This window comes from Callorhinchus milii, unplaced genomic scaffold (assembly GCF_018977255.1).
Source record: "Callorhinchus milii isolate IMCB2004 unplaced genomic scaffold, IMCB_Cmil_1.0 Scaffold1, whole genome shotgun sequence".
Lineage (NCBI taxonomy): Eukaryota > Metazoa > Chordata > Chondrichthyes > Chimaeriformes > Callorhinchidae > Callorhinchus > Callorhinchus milii.
In genome coordinates, this window is record NW_024704742.1 from 18057800 (window position 1) to 18076821 (window position 19022).

Here is a 19022-nt window from a genome sequence, read left to right on the forward strand (position 1 = left end):
TTGCCTTCACATGTATGCTATAAAAACATGCACCACCAGTGGCTTTCATTATACACTGAACAAATCTCTTTCCAGATGGTCAGCAGAAAATAATACAGTAATTCTTCTGAATTTCAGCAGTTTTGAGTTTGCTGTCAGGTGAGTCAATAACACATTCTGACTCAGAGTCATAGAATGTTTGCCCTCTAATCACCTGGTTTGAATAAATCTCTTTTAAAACAAAATCTATTCTAAAGGGTCCATTCAGTTGTTTGATCTACAGATACTGATTCAAAGAAAATCACATTTGTGCTTTCTCACATGGCATGGCCCAACATGGCCCATTCTACAATACAAACCCACTAATCAGTACAAGTCACTGTGGGTTTATAGGTTTACTATATTCTTTTACAAAAAGACAAAGTCATCCAGATATGCGGTTATAACGCACATATGTTAAGGTGTAAAAACATGTGGGTATGAAGGAGAAAAACAGCTATTTAGTTTATCTGGTATTTCAGGGTCAGCAATAGCATTCAGTGTGTCTGTACTCCTTTCTCGGGCCTTGAAGCCAAGCACGTATCTCTGCGTTCTCTGTTGAATTGGGAATGGTCCATTTCTTTTTTTGAATCGTGCAGCACAGACCTTGTGCATTGACAGTGGTGTTCAGTCAAGGCTTAGAATACCAAACAATGGTGCCTTAAAATGAGAGTTCAGAAAACTGGCTTTATCTGAACAGCCTCCACAATGTAAGGATTAATTGGAAAGAACTCAAGGTTGTTAACATACAGATAACAATTCATACATACATTCTTGTTTTCTTTATCCTTCATTCACAAAAAACTAGCAAACAGACTTCCAGGTCAATATTGTTGTATTACAATGGGTGATACCTATCACTGTTGGCAGAATACGCTTGGAATTTTTCCATTGTTTGTAAACCTTTACTCCGTTTATTTGCAAGTATAAAGAAATAAATGCTGAGGTTAAATAATTGCTCTTAACAAGTACTTCAGTTCTACACTTGCAGCAAGATTTCTGATCATAGAAGATTATAAAAGTTTCACCCACAAAATATTCAGTCAATTCACTTTACGATATATTCTGTGAAGCACTTTGATACATCTCAAAGACAGGATAAGGCACTATATCAAATCCAAGGATTATTATTAATATTATTATAAAGTTCACTAACTAGTAAAGAGGATAATCATTTATTCCATTGTATGTACTGGCACTGCCAAAATGTATAATTCTTACCAATTTAGACAAGGATCCATTAATAATTGAAATTTTACAGTACTGTTTGCCACTAGAGATCCCCACCAAGAGACAGTTTGTAAATACTAAGCTGCCCTCCTTTTAGAAAACTAGAGCATGAAAAGAAACTAAACCCAGAGCAATTTTTTCAGACAGACCAAAGCAACAAGAAGAATGCAGCACCAAGAGACACAGGTGCAGTGTAATGAAGAGCAATTTTCACCCACTAAAATAGTCAATTCACTTTACAGTGTATTCTGTGAAGCGCTTTGAGATGTCTCGAAGAGGTGATAAAGCTCTACATCAAATACAAGCATTATTATTATTTTTAGAACAAATGCGAGGAGGTATTTCTTTACACAAGAGGGTAAATAACAGCTAGAATTAATCACCAGTAATAACTGTTAATGCCAAGACATTGGATTAATTTAAGAACCACCATATTGTCTGAGCTAGCTTCGTTTATAATATAATCCTTGCATTTGATATAGCACTTTATCACGCCTTCAAGACATCTCAAAGCACTTCACAGAATATACTGTAAAGTGCAGTGACTATATTTTGTGGGCGAAATGCGGCAGACAATTCCATCTGCACAGCAGTGTCCCACAAACAGTCGTGAAAATTCCGTAGCTATGTGATCAAAATGTACTCAATAAATCCTTTAAAAATTCCCTGAAAATGCTAGTCAACCAATAGACTGAGGACTGAATCCCAGAAAGTAGATTTTTTTTATTTTCATATTGCCTCTGGCTCCTTTCATCCATTGTATTTCTATTTTGGCTTTCCTGCACAAAGGCACTGCACCTTTTCTAATTGGTAACTGTTAGCAAAATCTAATTGATTAAAAAAACATTATGATAGGCCCATGTGATTTTTAAAATTAATTTACTGCATTTTTTAAAAAAATCAATGCTTGCTCAGATTGAGTTTTCTAACAATATATCATGTGAAGCGCTTTGAGGTATCTCGACAACATGATAAGGCAACAGTATATCAAATGCAAGGATTATTATTATTACTATTTTAAATTGCTTTGGCACTCTGGTATTTACTGCAATTTACTCCCACAATGGTGCAGTATATCACAGAAAAACTCTTCTAACTGTGAGTCCTAATGGAGGGTATTAAAACAACATCCTAAAAATATACACTTTAAAATATATCCTATGAGGCACTTTGATACGTCCTCCTCACATGAAGTGCGATATCAAATGTAAGGATTATTAATGGGGAAATGCCTTCTCCTTTCAGAGACTTCAAAACAGTGCTGGGGAATGCTCTAATATTGGAGGTGTTGCCCTTCAGACGTTAAAGAGGTCTCGTCTACCTGTTCAGGTGGATGTTAAACATTCCAAACACAATACAAAATTACATTTGTACGGTGCCTTTCACATCAAGGAGGACGTCCCAAGGCGTTGGACGGTCAGGGATTTGTACCCGAGCAGGGTTTGGGTAAGGGATGGTGGAGGGCAGGAGGGTGGCTGAAGGCTCGGTCGAAGAGGAGGGTCTTGAGACGTGCCTTGAAGGAGGCAAGGGAGGGAGCAAGACGAATGGAATGTGGGATGGAGTTCTAAAGGGTGGGGGCGCAGAGGCTGATGGTGAAGCGGGCCGGACAGGGGATGTAGAGCAGACCGCTGAGCGGATGGAGCGGACAGGTTGATATTGGGTTAGCATGTCACAGAGGTAGGAAAGGGCAAGGCCATGGAGGGCCTTGAACACGAGCACGGCAGTATTTGAAAAGTGAAGGGAGTTTCTCCCGTGTCCTTGCCAACAATTCTCCAGATAAAGCTGGTTGTTCACTTCATGGCCATTTGAGGGACATTTGCTGTGTACAGTTTGGCTCTTGCTTGTCTATAAATTTCAATGAGAATTTCAATTACATGGTAAGATTCAATAACAAATACAAGGATTATTATAATACATAGCATTATTTTCTAGTAAACCTGACTCAGTGGCAGCACTCTCACCTCTGAGTCAGAAAGGTGTGGGTTCAAGCCCCACGTCGGGACTTGGAAACACATAGGCTAAGCTGTCACTCCAATGCAATACCTTGGGTGGTTGCACTTTTGGAGGTTTCATCCTTTCGAAGAGACATTAAACTGAGGTTCCGTCTGGCTGTTCTGGTAGATGTTAAAGATCTTATGGCACTATTCGAAGAGAGAAGGGAGATTCTCCCAGTGTCCTAGATGACAATTCCCCAAATAAAATATCAGTCACTGACTCCGTAGCAGTTTATAGGACGTTAATAGGCACAAACTGCCTGCCGAGTTTTGCATTTTGGACACAAAATACGGTTTTATAATCAGTGAAATCTATCATCAAAAATCCTGGTATCAATAATAGTCATAGCTATGGAATTACATCAAGCCATGTACTTGTGGATACATATGGGATGGGCAGTAAATCAGTGTATCAACATTTCTTATCAGCATTAGTGACCATTTTAAAAATGTGTTCATTAATATGATTCTCTACTTTAGCCAATTGGAGAGTCAGCAGTACATTCCTCTTGAGTACTCTTCAATTCATAATTAAGGACTGTTAGCAAAAGGCTTGCCCTGCACGTTTAAAGAAAACTGAAAAACCAGACTCATTAACAATAGATCAATTAAGCCATCTCTTTGTCAGCAGTTGGCTGATGTTGCCTTGCCTTACAGGAAGTGATCTACCTCCCTGAAGCCTATTAAGCTTAGAGGGTTAACGTTTCCACACAAGCAAGCATTTGAACAGTGTTTCATTAGCTGATACAGCACATCTACTTAAGCCATTAAATCCAAATAGCTTCCCATTCATTGTGTATATCCCCAGGATACAGTGACGTCATTTTTGGTGAGTTTTTTTTNATTAGTCGCCTGCCAGCCATCCTTTCCCCCAACAATACATTAGTTCTGTTGTAAAATACAATGTATTCAGACTGGTGACGCTACACTTCACTTGTGGGGCAGCTGCTACTGTTAGATAGACTTGGATTTAGCCAAACATGGCTCTATTTCTATGTTGGTAGAAAGAACAGGTTTTCAATTGTCTGTAAACAGTTTGCTTGGCTATTGTCTTCAAATGGCCAACAGATGCAAATTAAATTAATTATTGAATAATTTAAATTCCTTGGTTGACGTGATTTCTTCCTGGAAGCATGTTACAGTTTGATAACAAGGAACCATTGTTAGCAATACAGCTCATATTTACGTTTAAAACTATCCATCATAACTGTTGTTTTAATATCTGGGAACAGCTAGTAAATAGATATAAATCTTATAATTTGGCTTATTGAGGAGTAAACACATCCAATCATATATATTAATGAGAATCCAATTCACAAATTTTTCAGGTGCAAAAATCCATACACAAGCTCACATATTAGATCTAAAATTATGGGTGAAATTGTCCTGCGTGTGATGTGATAATTATCACATCATTAAGCACTGAGGTTGAGGCAAGTTGGTATTTATTGATTGATCCATGTGTGTGACTCTTTCCCTCCCCTTCTCAACCTTAGTATAATGGTAGAGTCCAAAACTGCTGGTGGCTTCCATTTGAATTGTGGCTGTTTAGACCAAACCATTGCGTCAAAATCAAGGGAAGGGGAAGGAAAAGTATCACCCATTTAGTCAATAATTATCACCTACAAATACACCTGGTTACACTACTTCACTACTATATCCTGTGAAGCGCTTTGAGTCATCTCAATAACAAGTTGCATTTATATACTGCCCTTCATGTGGGGTTGCATTGGAGTGCTTAACAGTGGCAGAGTTTGACATGAAGAACATTACTTATGTGATGCTTTCCAAGATACCACCATAGTGATTGTATTCACTGAGTTGAGCCATGATCTAAGATCGGCAACTACAATAGTGGCTGTTTAAACCACTCATTCAAAGTCAAAGGGAGGGGAAGGAAAAGTACAACAACAGCATCATCAAATTACACTTGTCCTTCACATTGGAAAGACGTCCCAGGGCGCTCGACAGTCAGGTCAGCTTTTAGCCCAATAATGTCCGACAGCATGATACTGCAGGAATAGAGTGGTGCTTTGAAAAATCATAACTTGGAATATTTGAGTGATGTCAGACAGTCTATCTTACATCACCAGCACAACATATCACTTTTGTATAGTATTTTATGCATCAAGCAGGTGCCAGCCTGGCGTAGTTGGTAATACTGTCACCTTCGAGTCAGAAGGTTGTGGATTTAAGCCCCACATCAGGTTATTGAGCTCATAGTCCAAGCTGGCACGTTGGATAATATATCAAACTGAGGTGCCAACTGCCTCCTAAAGTGGATATCAGTTTATAAATACTGTAATTCATAAGAATATATGTACAGAGTGGGCAGTTTGAAATTGGCTGTGATGTGCTCTATGGTGGAATAGTTTGACAATATTCAATGTCAAGGCTCATGAATGAATGAATTACTTTTGAAAAGTGACATCAGGATACTCCCGTCATAAAACAGTTGTCTAGGTCTAATACCTCAGATGCTGCATGATAATGATACACAAAAAACAATGACTCTCTTCTGAATTATCAGATCACTGCCAACATGACTTCCAGCGCATTCTGCCTGCAGGCCAGGCACAATGAGCGATGTTAATGTCATTTCCTACATAGGAGGTGACGTCAACAGCAACCCAACATGTTGGAAGTCAGACTCTTTAGCGTGGGAAGCTAACTTATCAGATTGACACTCAATTGGACCCATTATCAACAGACCCCATCCAGCAACTAGAGATGCCTGTTGAGAATTTCCATGCACTTAAATGCTAAAAACATAAATTTTATCAATTAATCCTCATAATTCCATACATCAGGCCAGTTTGCATCAACCAATTTATTCTGCCTCTGCTTTAAGGTACAAAGAACCATAATGATATCGTATATTTTTTGCATTTGATCTTAGAGGACAAATTCAGGATTTTACAAGGCAAAAGAGACTGAATGATGAAATATTATTCAGAAACCGAAACATCATTTTTTAATAAATTTCTTGTTTGATTATTTATCATCGTTCTCAACTTCAAAAACAAATGCAGCTTCTGAAGCCACCTGGTTCGTGATATTTATCTGCTAACAGTAATTCTGGAACTCCATTTCACTAGGTGAGACCGCACCTAGAATATTGTGTGCAGTTTTGGTCTTCTTATTTAAGAAAGGACATACTCGTCTTAGAGGGGATGTAGCGTAGATTCACCAGGTTGGTTCCTGGGATGAGGGGGTTGACCTATGAGGATAGGTTGAGTAAACTAGGCCTATATTCTCTAGAATATAGAAGAATTAGAGGTGATCTTATAGAAACCTATAAGATTATTAAGTGTCTTGATAGAGTAGATGCCGTAAGACTGTTTCACCTGGTTGGAGAATCTAAAACTAGGGGTCATAGTCTCAAGATTAAGGGTCAGCCTTTTCAAATAGAATTGAGGAAACATTTCTTCACTCAGAGGGTAGTGAATTTGTGGAATCCCAGAAGGCTGTGGATGCTCAGTCCTTGAACATATTCAAGACAGAGGTTGATAGATTTCTAAAGGATAAAGGGATTAAGGGATATGGGAATAGGGCAGGTAAATGGAATTAGGTAGAAGAACAGCCATGATCTTACTAAATGGCAGGGCAGACTCGAGGGCCCGAATGGCCTACTCCTGCTCCTACATCTTATGGTCTTCCTGGAACCTGTTCCAGACATTAACTGCCCTTTGGGTGAAAAAATACTTTCTGCGACCTGTCCTGAAATTGCAATAAGTCTGGAAATCTTCAATTGAGTAGAGAGGCTTTGAAAATTGTTCATTTGTATAAAACCTTACAAGTGCATTTGTTTCTGTATACTTCTCACTCTACTTCTTTGTGTTGTTCTAAAATTATTTTCTGTTAATTGAAGCTGAGAACACTTTACTGAATAAGAGTAGGTTAATGGTCCCTTCTGACCAAGTAGATGTCTGCCGTCCTCTATCCTGTACCATTAGCTTCAAGTCAGCCTTTGTCACACAAAGCTTACCAAAAAAAGGTAAGAATTGAAACTTGTGCATTTCATTTCAGAGTAGCTGACAAGCTTTTTTTTAAATTGACCAAAAAGCTACTTAAATGTATATAAATGCGGGGGAGGGAGCAAAAAACAAGAAGGCATCAAGCAATTTACCTGGTTCTGTAATGTATGGGGGAAGAAAAAAACTGCAGTTGTGGTTGACAGAGTCTCATTGTAAATCTTTGTATTGCACTTTTTGACTGATGATGGAACTGTGTGATAGGGAAAGAATAAAATCACTGCCCTGAGGCAGCATAGTTTTTCATGATGACATTGTGTTCATGGGCAAACAAGAGTGTCTGGCATAAACTTGTTCCATGATCCGTTTGTACAAACAAAATATTTCACTTTTCCCTAAAATAAATTGAAGCTTGCAACTTACTTGCCTGGCAAAATAAATTGTACGGGTTTGCATTGGATACATTGTACATTCATCTGAATCACTGTACAGTGAATTGTTGATGTCAACCTTCTTGTTAGGGAATGCACATTCTGACTGGAAGGGAGAGAAAGGAGAGCCAACACCCTTAGGTGCTCTGAGTACATCCTAGTGGGTAGCTAAAGAGACACTTTCTCGGAGACTTAGAACATTTGACAGCTCTTTCTCTCAGGGAAGATGTGTAGGATTGGCAAATGATAGGAAAGGAAGCGGAGAAAACTAAAATAAATGACGGGGAACAAAAAATTAGATGTGTTGGACCACCTGTACTATTTGTCATCTTTAGTTTACTAACTTGTAAATATTAAAAATATTTGGATTTTTAAAAAAAAGAAGACAAGGCATGCTCAATACAATACAAAATTACATTTGTAAAGCGCCTTTCACATTGGGAGCACATCCCAAATTCAAGACATACTGCTTAATACTGTAGTCTTCTCAAAATGCAAGACTGAGTTCAAGCGATCGAAATAATGCATCTTTGAAATGTAAAAATGAAAATGCAAAAGATATCAATTAGATTATACACTTAACGAAAATCATTACAATGATCTATACCATTCTCCTGCCAAAGCACTTGCTGTGGTAAAGGTCAGTTTGAAGAGTTCCAGAACAACAACAACAACAATAAAATTACATTTTATAAATTACATCTATAAATTACATTTATAGAGCGCCTTTCACGTCGGGAGGACGTCCCAAAGCACTGAACAGTCAGGTATCGGGGCCTGAGCATGGGGGAGGGGTGGTGTAGGGGTGAGGGAAGGCAGAGAGGTGGGAAGGTGACCAAAGGCACGGACGAAGAGAATGCGTCTCAATAGTGATATCTTTTCCCTACGAACCTGTCCGCTCCCTCCATTCAGCGGGCTCCAGCCTGCTCCATGTCTCCCGCCCAACCATCGGTGGCCGGGCTTTCAGCCTCTCTGCCCCCACACTCTGGAACTCCATCTCACGGTCCCTTTGCCTCGCTTCCTCCCTTGCCTCCTTCAAGGCCGATCTCAAGACCCTTCTCTTCGATCGTGCCTTTGGTCTCCCTCACACCTCTCTGCCTTCCCTCACCCCTACACCACCCCTCTCCCATGCTCGGGCCCCGACACCTGACTGTTCAGCTCTTTGGGACGTCCTCCCTACGTGAAAGGCGCTCTATAAATGTAATTTTGTTGTTGTTATTGTCATCCTCACAACTTACTTTCCCACCTATCTTCATATTGTCCACAAATTTAGATATGTTAAGTTCTATTTCCTCATCTAAATCATTGATATAGAAGGGTGGTTGAGGTCAGGATGCTGGTTAAGAACAGCTTGATACAGGGTAGGCTGAGTGACAAAGGGCCTTCTTCATCTGAACTGATCTTGTGACTTTTTGACTAAAAATGCAATCTCACTTTGAAAAACAACTCCAGCAGATATGTAGAAACGACCACAAGTTGACATAATAATAACTTTAATAAAGAATAGAGATCAGTGAGTTGTCAAATGTAGTTTAAAAAAATCACCTTTGCACAACAGTTAAACAAAGCATCCTGAAGATGGTGGTACTTATTAATGTTTATGGCAATGCCCATCATTTTATGGCCTTTGTAAGTCATGCTCTAACTTAAACATGAATCACACTTTATTAACATGTGGTTCATACTTTTATTATGAAGTCAAATACTACTGCGTACCCCAAGTTAAACCTGGCATCTCATTTTCAAGATCCTAGGACCTAAATGTTTGCTTTATTAGAGAAGGTAATATTGCTAAATGAATATGTTCCTCTGATCAGGAAATGGGGCTCTATTGGAATAAATCGGGTAAAGATGATATATTGCAATCCAAAAGTGCTAGAAGTGAATCTCTTTCCTCTTCCCCGCCACCACCAATGTTCTCAATAGTGATATCTATCAAGCCAGGTCTGTAGTAATGAACTTCCAGTTCACAGATCTCAGTTTTCAATTTCCAGTTTCTGGAATACTGGGTGCTTTTTACTAAATGAAAACCTCTGAGTCTCACATTAACTAGGATTCAAAAGCAGACATCCACAATTCAAGCCAATTCCAATTTTATGGATCATGTTTCACAATGTTGCCATTGAGAATGCCACGCATCAATTGCATCCATATAGATTTGATGTGATCAATTTTGAATGTGCAACTAAATTGGTGTTGGATAAGCCACAGCCAGACGGTCAGACCCTCCATCATTACATTCTCCGCATTGCGCAGATTGTTTATTGTGTGTCACACCATAAACTCACGGTATCCCAGAAACACACTGGAGTGCTTCAGCACTGACAGGCTCGCTTCTTGCAAAGTGATGCCAGTGTCACTTCCTGTGCGTAGTTCACATGCGTGGTGCACAGGTCGGGACATCACCATTTTATATTATATCCCACCACCAGATTACAACTGGGTCTGACTATGATTGTGGGCCTTTCTGGTCACTTAATAAAATAATTTGCATTGAATACTTTGTTATAATGTGAATACTGCACTTTTGTTGTGTAAAAGAACAAATTTGGAATATTTTCTGCTGCTCCAATACTTTGTTACTCTGCTACTGTTTTATTAACTACAGTTTTATATCTAATCTTTACAGCTAAAATCACTTTTGGGGTGTTCAGTTTGCTTGGATTTGAATTCTTGTGTCTTTTATCCTTTAAACCCTGAATAGTGATATTTTGTAGTGAAAAAAGGCAGTAATTTAATTGCAAATTGTAAGCAACACTTAAAATAAAAAGTGCCTTTGCTCACAGCCTGTTTTTGCCCTGCCAGGCAGTTTACAGAAATTACTCCATTTGCTGATTTTTCAAATATTAGGCCAAAGATTACACACAATCTTTATTTTGTAACAAACTATGATTGCAAAGTTCTGCAGATGAATACTTCTACATCTTTGGGGGGGGGTTTTCCAAAATGAATTAGTTTTTTTTTAATATAAGAGTTTCCAGAAGAGTAAAAGTCTTCCAACCCTTTCATATTTAGTTTTGTGAATTTCATTTAGTCTGACTTGAGTTGGTAAACGCATATATTCATAGAATTAATAGACACTGAAATATAGCTGTATCTTTTAATATACACATACATGATAATGATGTGACATTCTTATTCTATTCCCTAATCTTTACCAGCCTATTAGTAATACAAATACAGAGCCAGTGTTCTATAGATGGTAGTCAACTGTGAAAACCCATTGGCGTATAGTCACAGTACTGTGAGCTAACAAGTATGAGATCAGAACCTTTGCTGAAAATACTGTAGATGCTTAAAATGTACATCTATGTCAGATAGCTTTCAGCTGTTAGTTGCTGACAGAAATCATCCTCTAAAAAGAACATTGCCATTCTCCCCCCAGTGAGGAGCTGAATGATAACAGGAATAGTGTTGAATTGCTTAAATCAAGTTACTACAAGTTATGGCAATGCATAGTGCTCTTTGTAATTAATCTGCATTCTCAGCCACATAAACAAAATTGCAAAATTAAGCAATGCCTTCCAGCAATTCAAAACAACTACCACCAATTTTGGCTTAGAAACAATTTAAACCATTTTTAGCATCTTCTTGGCTCAGTTAGTAACACATATTTCTAGAAGATTGTGGGTTCAAAGCCCCAAATTGGGAGCTTGTATTCTAAACTGTTAGTAGAGTTTGAGGGAGTGCTACACCCCTGGAAGGGTATTTCTGATAAAGATTTAAATTAAATGTCCTGTCTGCCTGTTCAGGTGCACGTTAAAGAACATGTGGTACTATTTATAAAGAATCGTTGTTTCTTCCGTTGACCTGGCCAACAAACCTCAATGTTATTTAGTCAGGCATCCAACAACTGTGGAATCTTCCTGGCATGTTTGATCAACAGACACATTTTTTGACATGATAAAATGGGAGTTTCTCTCAGTGTCCTGGCAACAATCCCCCAGATAAAACAGGCTGTTTATGGGACATTGCTGGGTGAAAATTGCTTGCTGTCTTTGCTGATATAATAGAGACACTACGTTCCATGGCAAATGCTGAGAAGATGTTTGAGATAATTTTAAATGTGATAATACACTATCAAAGGCAAGCATTATTATAATAAGTGGATACAAAAACAAGTTATTTTTCGTGTTCTCCAGAGATGAACCAAATTGTCCTCTTACAAGTACAATACCACTTCAACTAAAGCCATTCTTATTTAATTAAAACACGGGTTTACCTAACAGTTAGTAACTTTGCTCCCTTTCTTACTTTTTTTATTGAATCATTACCCACCCTCTCAGCTGGGCCATAAAAAGATCCCTTGCTCATTCAATCTTTGACATAATTCTTTTAACCAAAAACTATGCTTGATAAAAAAATGGTTGGTGAATGGATATGAACTATAAATTCCCTGAGTCTTTTAGCACTTTCATGCTACAGTTTAAATATACATTTCTTGTAAGGAGCTTCCCTATGAAGATCACACTTGATAAGTAATTAAAAAATAGCATGATAGCAATAATTACAGCAGGACATGTGTCTAGATGCTGTAGCTTGTTGGAGCTTCAAAGCACAATATCACACCTTGGCAGATGTAAGCCTGCACTTGTTTGCTACACAGTCAAGTTTCACTCAGGCTGAGAACTTTCCCAAAGGGGGGGGTGGAGAAAAATCAGATGGGCAGTCAGCCCTGGGTTATTCTCCAACATAACTGAATGAGTGGTGATTCCCTGGGAGCAAGCCCCCGGCCAGAAACATTCATGACATGAGGAGAGCACAGAAAAGGAGGAAGATAATAATGAATAAAGTAGAAATAAAAAAGGCTCCAGCATACCAACAAGTATAGTAGGTTGTTTCACCCCAGGGAAGATGACTGAAGGGGCAGTCAAAGAGGAAGGTCTTGAAGGAGGTGAGGGAAGGGACAAGGCAAAGGTGCCATCTTGAACTTTGTATTTCACAAGAGACATTTGTAAAACAGGATGGAACCTGAAATAATTTTTAGTTATTTTAGTGTGAATATATTAATAAAGAAACTCTGAACTCTATCCCCAAATCCGTTTGCCTTGAAGATCACCTCCTTCAAGATCCATCTCAAAACCTTCTTCTTTGATAACTTCTTCAGTCATCTTCCCACCCCCCTGGCCCCTGCCCCCTTAGCCCCTGCCCCCTTAGCCCCCACCCCCTTGGCCCCCATCCCTCCAGAATCCAACCCACAGCTCAGTTGCAAACTCTCGACCATCCAAAATCTTGGGCCGTATGAGATTAATTCTGACCCAAATCTGACATTGCAAACCACTTAAAACTTCTCTAAATAGCTAAATTACATCAAAATATAGAGCACACCGTAATGTCTATTTTAAGCTCTCTAAGAAAAGGAAAATTGCACATTTGCAATTTACAGAACATGCAGGAAAGTAGGGATGCAAAATCAGCCCAGACAACGTCACCAAAACCAGAAAGCTACTAGTAATTATAGCAACTGCACATCCGTTACATCAATCCAGAGAACATCACTTATTCTGCAGCAATTTGACAGATTTATTTTCAATTGGATGCTCTATTTTACCACACATAAAATCCTAACACTGCTTTCCAAATGGTCAGTTGAAGGCAATGAAGGCTATGGGGAATTATTGCCATTAATCATGATCAAATACTCTGGGGAAGTGATGTTATCCAATTGTATTCTGAGGCTGAGTGTCCAAACAAAGATTTTATTTGTACCATGATCACCAATGTTTCCAATTCACTTATGATCAGCTGTTAATTATTCCTTGTTATGAGGAAACATTGTAATGTTGTATAAGAAGACCGTGATATTTAATCTAACGTGAGTATTATTGTTTTATTTAGAACCTTGGTGAAGGGCCAAATAAGAAGTCTGCTACTGATGCTGAAAATACTGTTGTAGAAAAAATATAATGATCCTTGCATTTGATAATAGTTCCTTTCATGTTATGAGGTTGGCCCAAAGCACTTCACTGGATATAATATAAAGTGGAGTCAATTTGCTACCAGCAATGTCCCACAAACAACCATGAAGTGAGTGACTGATTTTATCTGAGCTGTTGTTGGTCAGGACATCAGGAGAAACTCCATTCTCTTTTCAAATAGTGCCATGGGATCTTTAATGTCCACCTGAACAGGAAGGTGGGGGCTTGGTTTAACATCTCAACTGAAGGACAGCACCTCTAGCAATGAAGCACATCCCCAGCACTGCACTGGAGAATCATCTTAGACTATAGGAGTTCTAAGTTCCAATGTGAGGCTTGAACCCACAATCTTTTCACTCAGACGCTAGAGTGCTACCACTGAGCTACACTGACACACTGTAATATGTCAAGCAAAAATACTGTAATATCAAGCGGCTGCCATCACCAAGTTTGAGATTTAAAGACTTATAGATTGTATGAGAGAGCGAAGCTGTGAGGAGAAACAAGAAGTTGCACAATTGAAAGTCGAAGTGAAAAATTAGGAGACAAAATCAAAAAATCATTACACAAACATAGTGAGAAGGAAGAGTTTGAGAACGTAAACTGCATTGAAATAAATTGCGAGCATACAATATAAAGTACTATTATGAAGGCAGCAATAGCAATCAAAAGTAAAGGTGGTAGCTGTTGATTAGCCTTGTGTGAATCAAGCAACTTTGTAATTGAGAAATAAAAATAAACACGATTATTTTTGTCCAATCAATGAGTATGGAAGAAATCAGTAATTATTCCACTGCACTGTGAGAATTAAGTAATGCACATTGTGGGTGTACCAGCACAAGAAAGTGATGAATGTAGAGTAGAATCATCAGTAGGGTTAGATGAAAAGTGAAGATCATTAATATGGATCGAATATAATGCCTATTTATATAGGCATTAGATAAAGTGAGAAAGAGAAAAATCCTGGGGAATCAATGCGGGAAAGAAGGCAATTAATGAATTATCAACTACAACGTAGAGCAATTTGGGAAAGAACTACATAGCCACAACACAATCTGGGTTGAAGACAATGAAATGCTACAGTAATCTGTTGAAAATTGTACAGCAACTGCAATCTTTTTGGCAATTTCCAAGTTGATGACAAATGAGAAATCAAAATGTTCAAGGGGCTTATTTCAGAGATGTGAAAATCATCAGTGGAGTGGTCCATTCTAACAGTTATGGATTCTCTCAGAGCATCCGACATAATGGATAACATGAGAATTGACAACAACTTCCATAACTTCTGAAAGTACAGAGGTCATTTAAAAGACAAGAAGAATTGTTTCGTACAGAAATTCTGAGCCTGAGCTATTACCCCAAAAAGTGGAAAACTGGACAAGGTATAATAGGAACTGAAAAGGTGACACATCATTGGAGCTCTGTGAACAAAATGATTGTGGCTATTACCCTCTCCTGAGAATAATAGGAAAGATGCCATCAGGACAAGAAGCACTCTGGGACACTACACTGTGTGAGGGGAGCTATATAAATGCGAGTTGTTGTTGTTGTAGTCCTTATTTAGATCCAGAGAACTGAAGACTTGAGACAGAACTTGATACAAGTGTTAGGGTAGAACAGAAATTGAGTAATGGAGGAAGGCTCTTTGCCAAGGTCAGCAAAATTAAGAGTTATGGAAGGAAAGCAAGCCAAGTGACTGCTTAGGAGAGCTAGCAAATGAACCTTCAGGGTGTAATGGTAAAATTCACCAAAAATTCCATAGACAAGGAATCTTTGGCAGGAGATCTTAGAGACAATGGAGGACAAGACAACAGTTGGCATTTCTTTTCAATAAATGATCTTTTAGCAGTACCATACAGTGGGCTCACAGTTTTGACAAGCAGAGATAATGTTGGCCTATGAGTCAGCTATTCAAATACTCGTGAACATTATTATTAATTGTTGATCATTATATTCATATTAATCTGCAAGTGCCATTTAAAGCAGGGCGAAATGTTCAGCAAATTTCCTTACTTTCCTTCAGGTTTCCTTACCTAGCAGTAAGCAGGAACCCAGTGGTTAGTCGATTGGCAGATCGCTTTTCCGGAGATAATAATTCCTCAAAAAAAAATAATAATTTGGACACTCAATCCACGACTGTTTGTGGGACACTGCTGTGCGCAATTGGCTGCCGCATTTCACCCACAAATATACAGTCAATTCACTTTACAGTATATTCTGTGAAGCACTCTGAGATGTCTAGAAGACGTGAAAAGCGCTATATCAAATTCAAGGATTATTGTTGTTATGACACTAACTCATTTTTTTCTTACCAAAAAGTGTAAATAAAACAAACTAAAAATAAATAAAATAAATTCCAACCATTTTAACACCAAGTTGTGTATCAATTCCACTTTGAAAATGTTTGTGTGACATTGCTGTGCGCAATTGCTGCCTGTTTTTCCTACAAAATGTACAATCAATCCACTTTACAATATATTTTCTAATGCACTTTGAGATGTCTCATTGACGTGATTAAGGCACTATATCAAATGCAAGGATTATTATAAAATAGTGTACAATTTACATGACATGTTAGCACAGATTTAAAATCCAATACACTAAATTAATTAATGTTATGGTGCTAAATAAATGTAAACTTAAACTCATAACTATAACTTTATTTCCTGTATTGAGTTTGGGTCAGAATAACTAAAATTCATATTCGTAAAATAAAATTGTGCTGCAATTTTTAAACTTTAAATCCAATTGTTTGGACGAATTTGGATTAATTTGAAATGATAGAACCCAACTGAATACATGTTGAGAATTTTTTTTTAAATAAAGTCACCATTTTCTATCCAAGTAATATCCTATAATTCAGAGCAACCCCTCGTCGGTGCCTGGTGAAGATGAAAGGAGCCACTGAAGATAAAGGTCGACAAAATTTTAACAGGCAAACTTTCTCGAAGTGCAAAACAGTAAAATGATTTTAAAGGCCAATAAAGTGGATGAAAGATGAGCACGTAAAGCATCTTGAGACTGACTGGTTAGTGTGCAAGTGGAGGTCTGTCTAGCACGTTAACTGGTGCTTGGCACTTTCAAAGCAACCTCCCTACCTGTGTGGACCGATCCAGCTGGAAAAATCAAACCATGCAATGCAGCGTTGCACCAGGTTACAGTCCTGATTCCCAAACCTTCGCTCATAATATGTCCCTGCAAACAATACGCCGATCTCAACGTGGGATCCGATTCACAACTTGGTGTGAAAAGGGGTTGGGATGTTTTTCTTGGCAGCAACATGTTAACATCTTGGCCTCACGTTCGCTGCGTCCACGTCTAAAAGTAATCTGTGCACATAATTGTGTGGGCGGGTTCATCAACCGCATTTCGAATTAATACACAGCTTACAGTTGTCTATAGTCTGTCTCGGTCGTTCGATACACTGTTTGATAACTGCTAATATTTGCTTTTACATAAATAAATAAATAATCCTTGCATTTGATATAGCGCTTTTCACGTCGGGAGGACGTCCCAAAGCGCTTCACAGAACACACTGTAAAGTGAATTGACTGTATATTTGTGGGCGAACGCGGCAGCCAATTGCGCACAGCAATGTCCCACAAACAGTCATAGATTGAAAATGACCAATTTATTATTGTTTTTGGTTTTTGGAGGGATTATTATTTTACAGAAATCCCACGAAAAAGGGTAGATCCCCGAGCTGTGGGCAATCCAGTCTTGACCCCAACCCCACCCCCCCCCCACCCTCAGACGTTTAATCCTCTGCAGAAAACTCCGTGCCCATCTCTTCGCTATTCGGTTTCAACCCTGAACGGATTTAGGGGATTTTTTTTTCAAAAAATAATAATAAGGCAATAAATGTGAAACCTGCCCTGTTACGTTCACTCAGGCGTCTGGAGTGAACGTAACAGGGCAGGTTTCAGATGTTTTACCGTCACGGGATGACTAAACGGTTATCGTTACCCACAGCGCCTTGGGACGTCCTCCCGACGTGAAAGGCGCTCTCTGAATGGAATCTTGTTGTTGTTGTTGTTGCTGTCACTCTCGAACCTTTCGATGGTCGAAACCACTGATTTTGCAAAAGTTGGTCTAAATAGTGCTGCCTCGGGTGGCGATATTTTTGGCCAAAGCTAACGTCAGCCAAATCGTGCAACAACAACAACAACAACGACGACGACGACGACGACAACAGCAAGAAGCAGCAAACGATGGATATTATCAGTAAAAGGCGTTTTACTCACCACTGGTACTCATCTTCGACTCGATGTGTTTGTGGTCGGTTTCCAAACGGTAACTGTAAGGCTATTGAGAGCAGCTTTCACGCCCCTCACCTCACCCCCTCCCGACAGGAGTGTTTGCACGCAACGCAAATCAACCTGTTGCAGAGCTCAATGCGCAAAAAAAAAACACGCACGTTAAAAGCCGGGAGTCGGGAGAGCGGAGTCCACCCTCACTGACCGCACCGAAATAACATGGTCCTGGGGACGGGATCCGGGAGTGGGAGTGGGAGAAGGGGTTGGGCTGGTAATCTGTGTGTGTGTCTATGTGTGTGTGTGTGTGAGTGCAATGCGATTAGTCCTCTCTCGTTGCTGGAGTCAGATGATATGATGGACACGAGCTGTCAGTCAGTCAGTCAGTCAGTGTTGAGTGCACTGCTCCTCTCTCTCTCTCTCTCTCTCTGGTCCTCTCTCTCTCTCTGGTCCTCTCTCTCTCTCTGGTCCTGTCTCTCTCTCTGGTCCTGTCTCTCTCTCTCTCTCTCTCTGGTCCTGTCTCTCTCTCTGGTCCTGTCTGTCTCTCTCTCTCTCTCTCTCTCTGGTCCAGTGTCTCTCTCTCTCTCTCTCTGGTCCAGTGTCTCTCTCTCTCTCTCTCTCTCTGGTCCTCTCTCTCTCTCTCTCTCTGGTCCTGTCTCTCTCTCTCTCTCTCTCTCTGCTCCTCTCTCTCTCCCTCTCTCCTCTCAGCCTCTGGTCTCTGGTCTCCTGCAGCCGCCGCAGCGCCGCTCTCCCACTCCCCGAACCCCACCCCCCGAGTCCGCACTGGCGGCGCAGGCGCCTGTGCGGCTTCGGGTAGAGGAGGAGATTGCGGAGAATCGGCCCCTTACAGTCTCTCCCGCTCCGCCCTCCGCTCCCTCCCGGTGTGTGGCCCCCGCAAGAGCCGTCAGGTGGGCGCGGCGCGGCGCGGCGCTGCAGCCCGGGGTCGGCTCGGCTCGGCTCGGCTCGCGGTGCCGGTGCCGCGGGGAACGGTCAGCGCCGCGTGTGCGTGTGTGTGTGTGTGTGCGGTTTGACGGTGACGCGCGGTGCGGGTGCGGTCCCGGTGCGGGTGCGGTGCCGGTGCCGAGGCGCTAAAGCGCTTGTGGGTGAATGACACGCGGGAGGTGTTGCATTGGCGGCGGCTGCAAAGGACCGGGACTGGAGGCGGTGCAGTTGATCCTCTCTCGGCAATTGATTTGGGATTAAA

The 19022-nt window shown here is 40.1% G+C and overlaps 1 protein-coding gene across 6 annotated transcripts in view; it reads right to left on the bottom strand.

Annotated features, from left to right (window-relative positions):
* The window catches only part of LOC121849591 (actin-binding LIM protein 2-like), a 160006-nt gene extending 141776 nt beyond the window's left edge, over positions 1 to 18230 (bottom strand). For all 6 annotated transcript variants that reach the window (XM_042337721.1, XM_042337716.1, XM_042337713.1 and 3 more), the window contains exon 1: positions 17810 to 18230. In XM_042337721.1, the coding sequence (XP_042193655.1) occupies positions 17810 to 17822 (13 nt within the window). In that variant the 5' untranslated portion in view covers positions 17823 to 18230. The remainder of the gene's footprint in view (positions 1 to 17809) is intronic.
* Between the last annotated feature and the right edge of the window lie 792 nt (positions 18231 to 19022).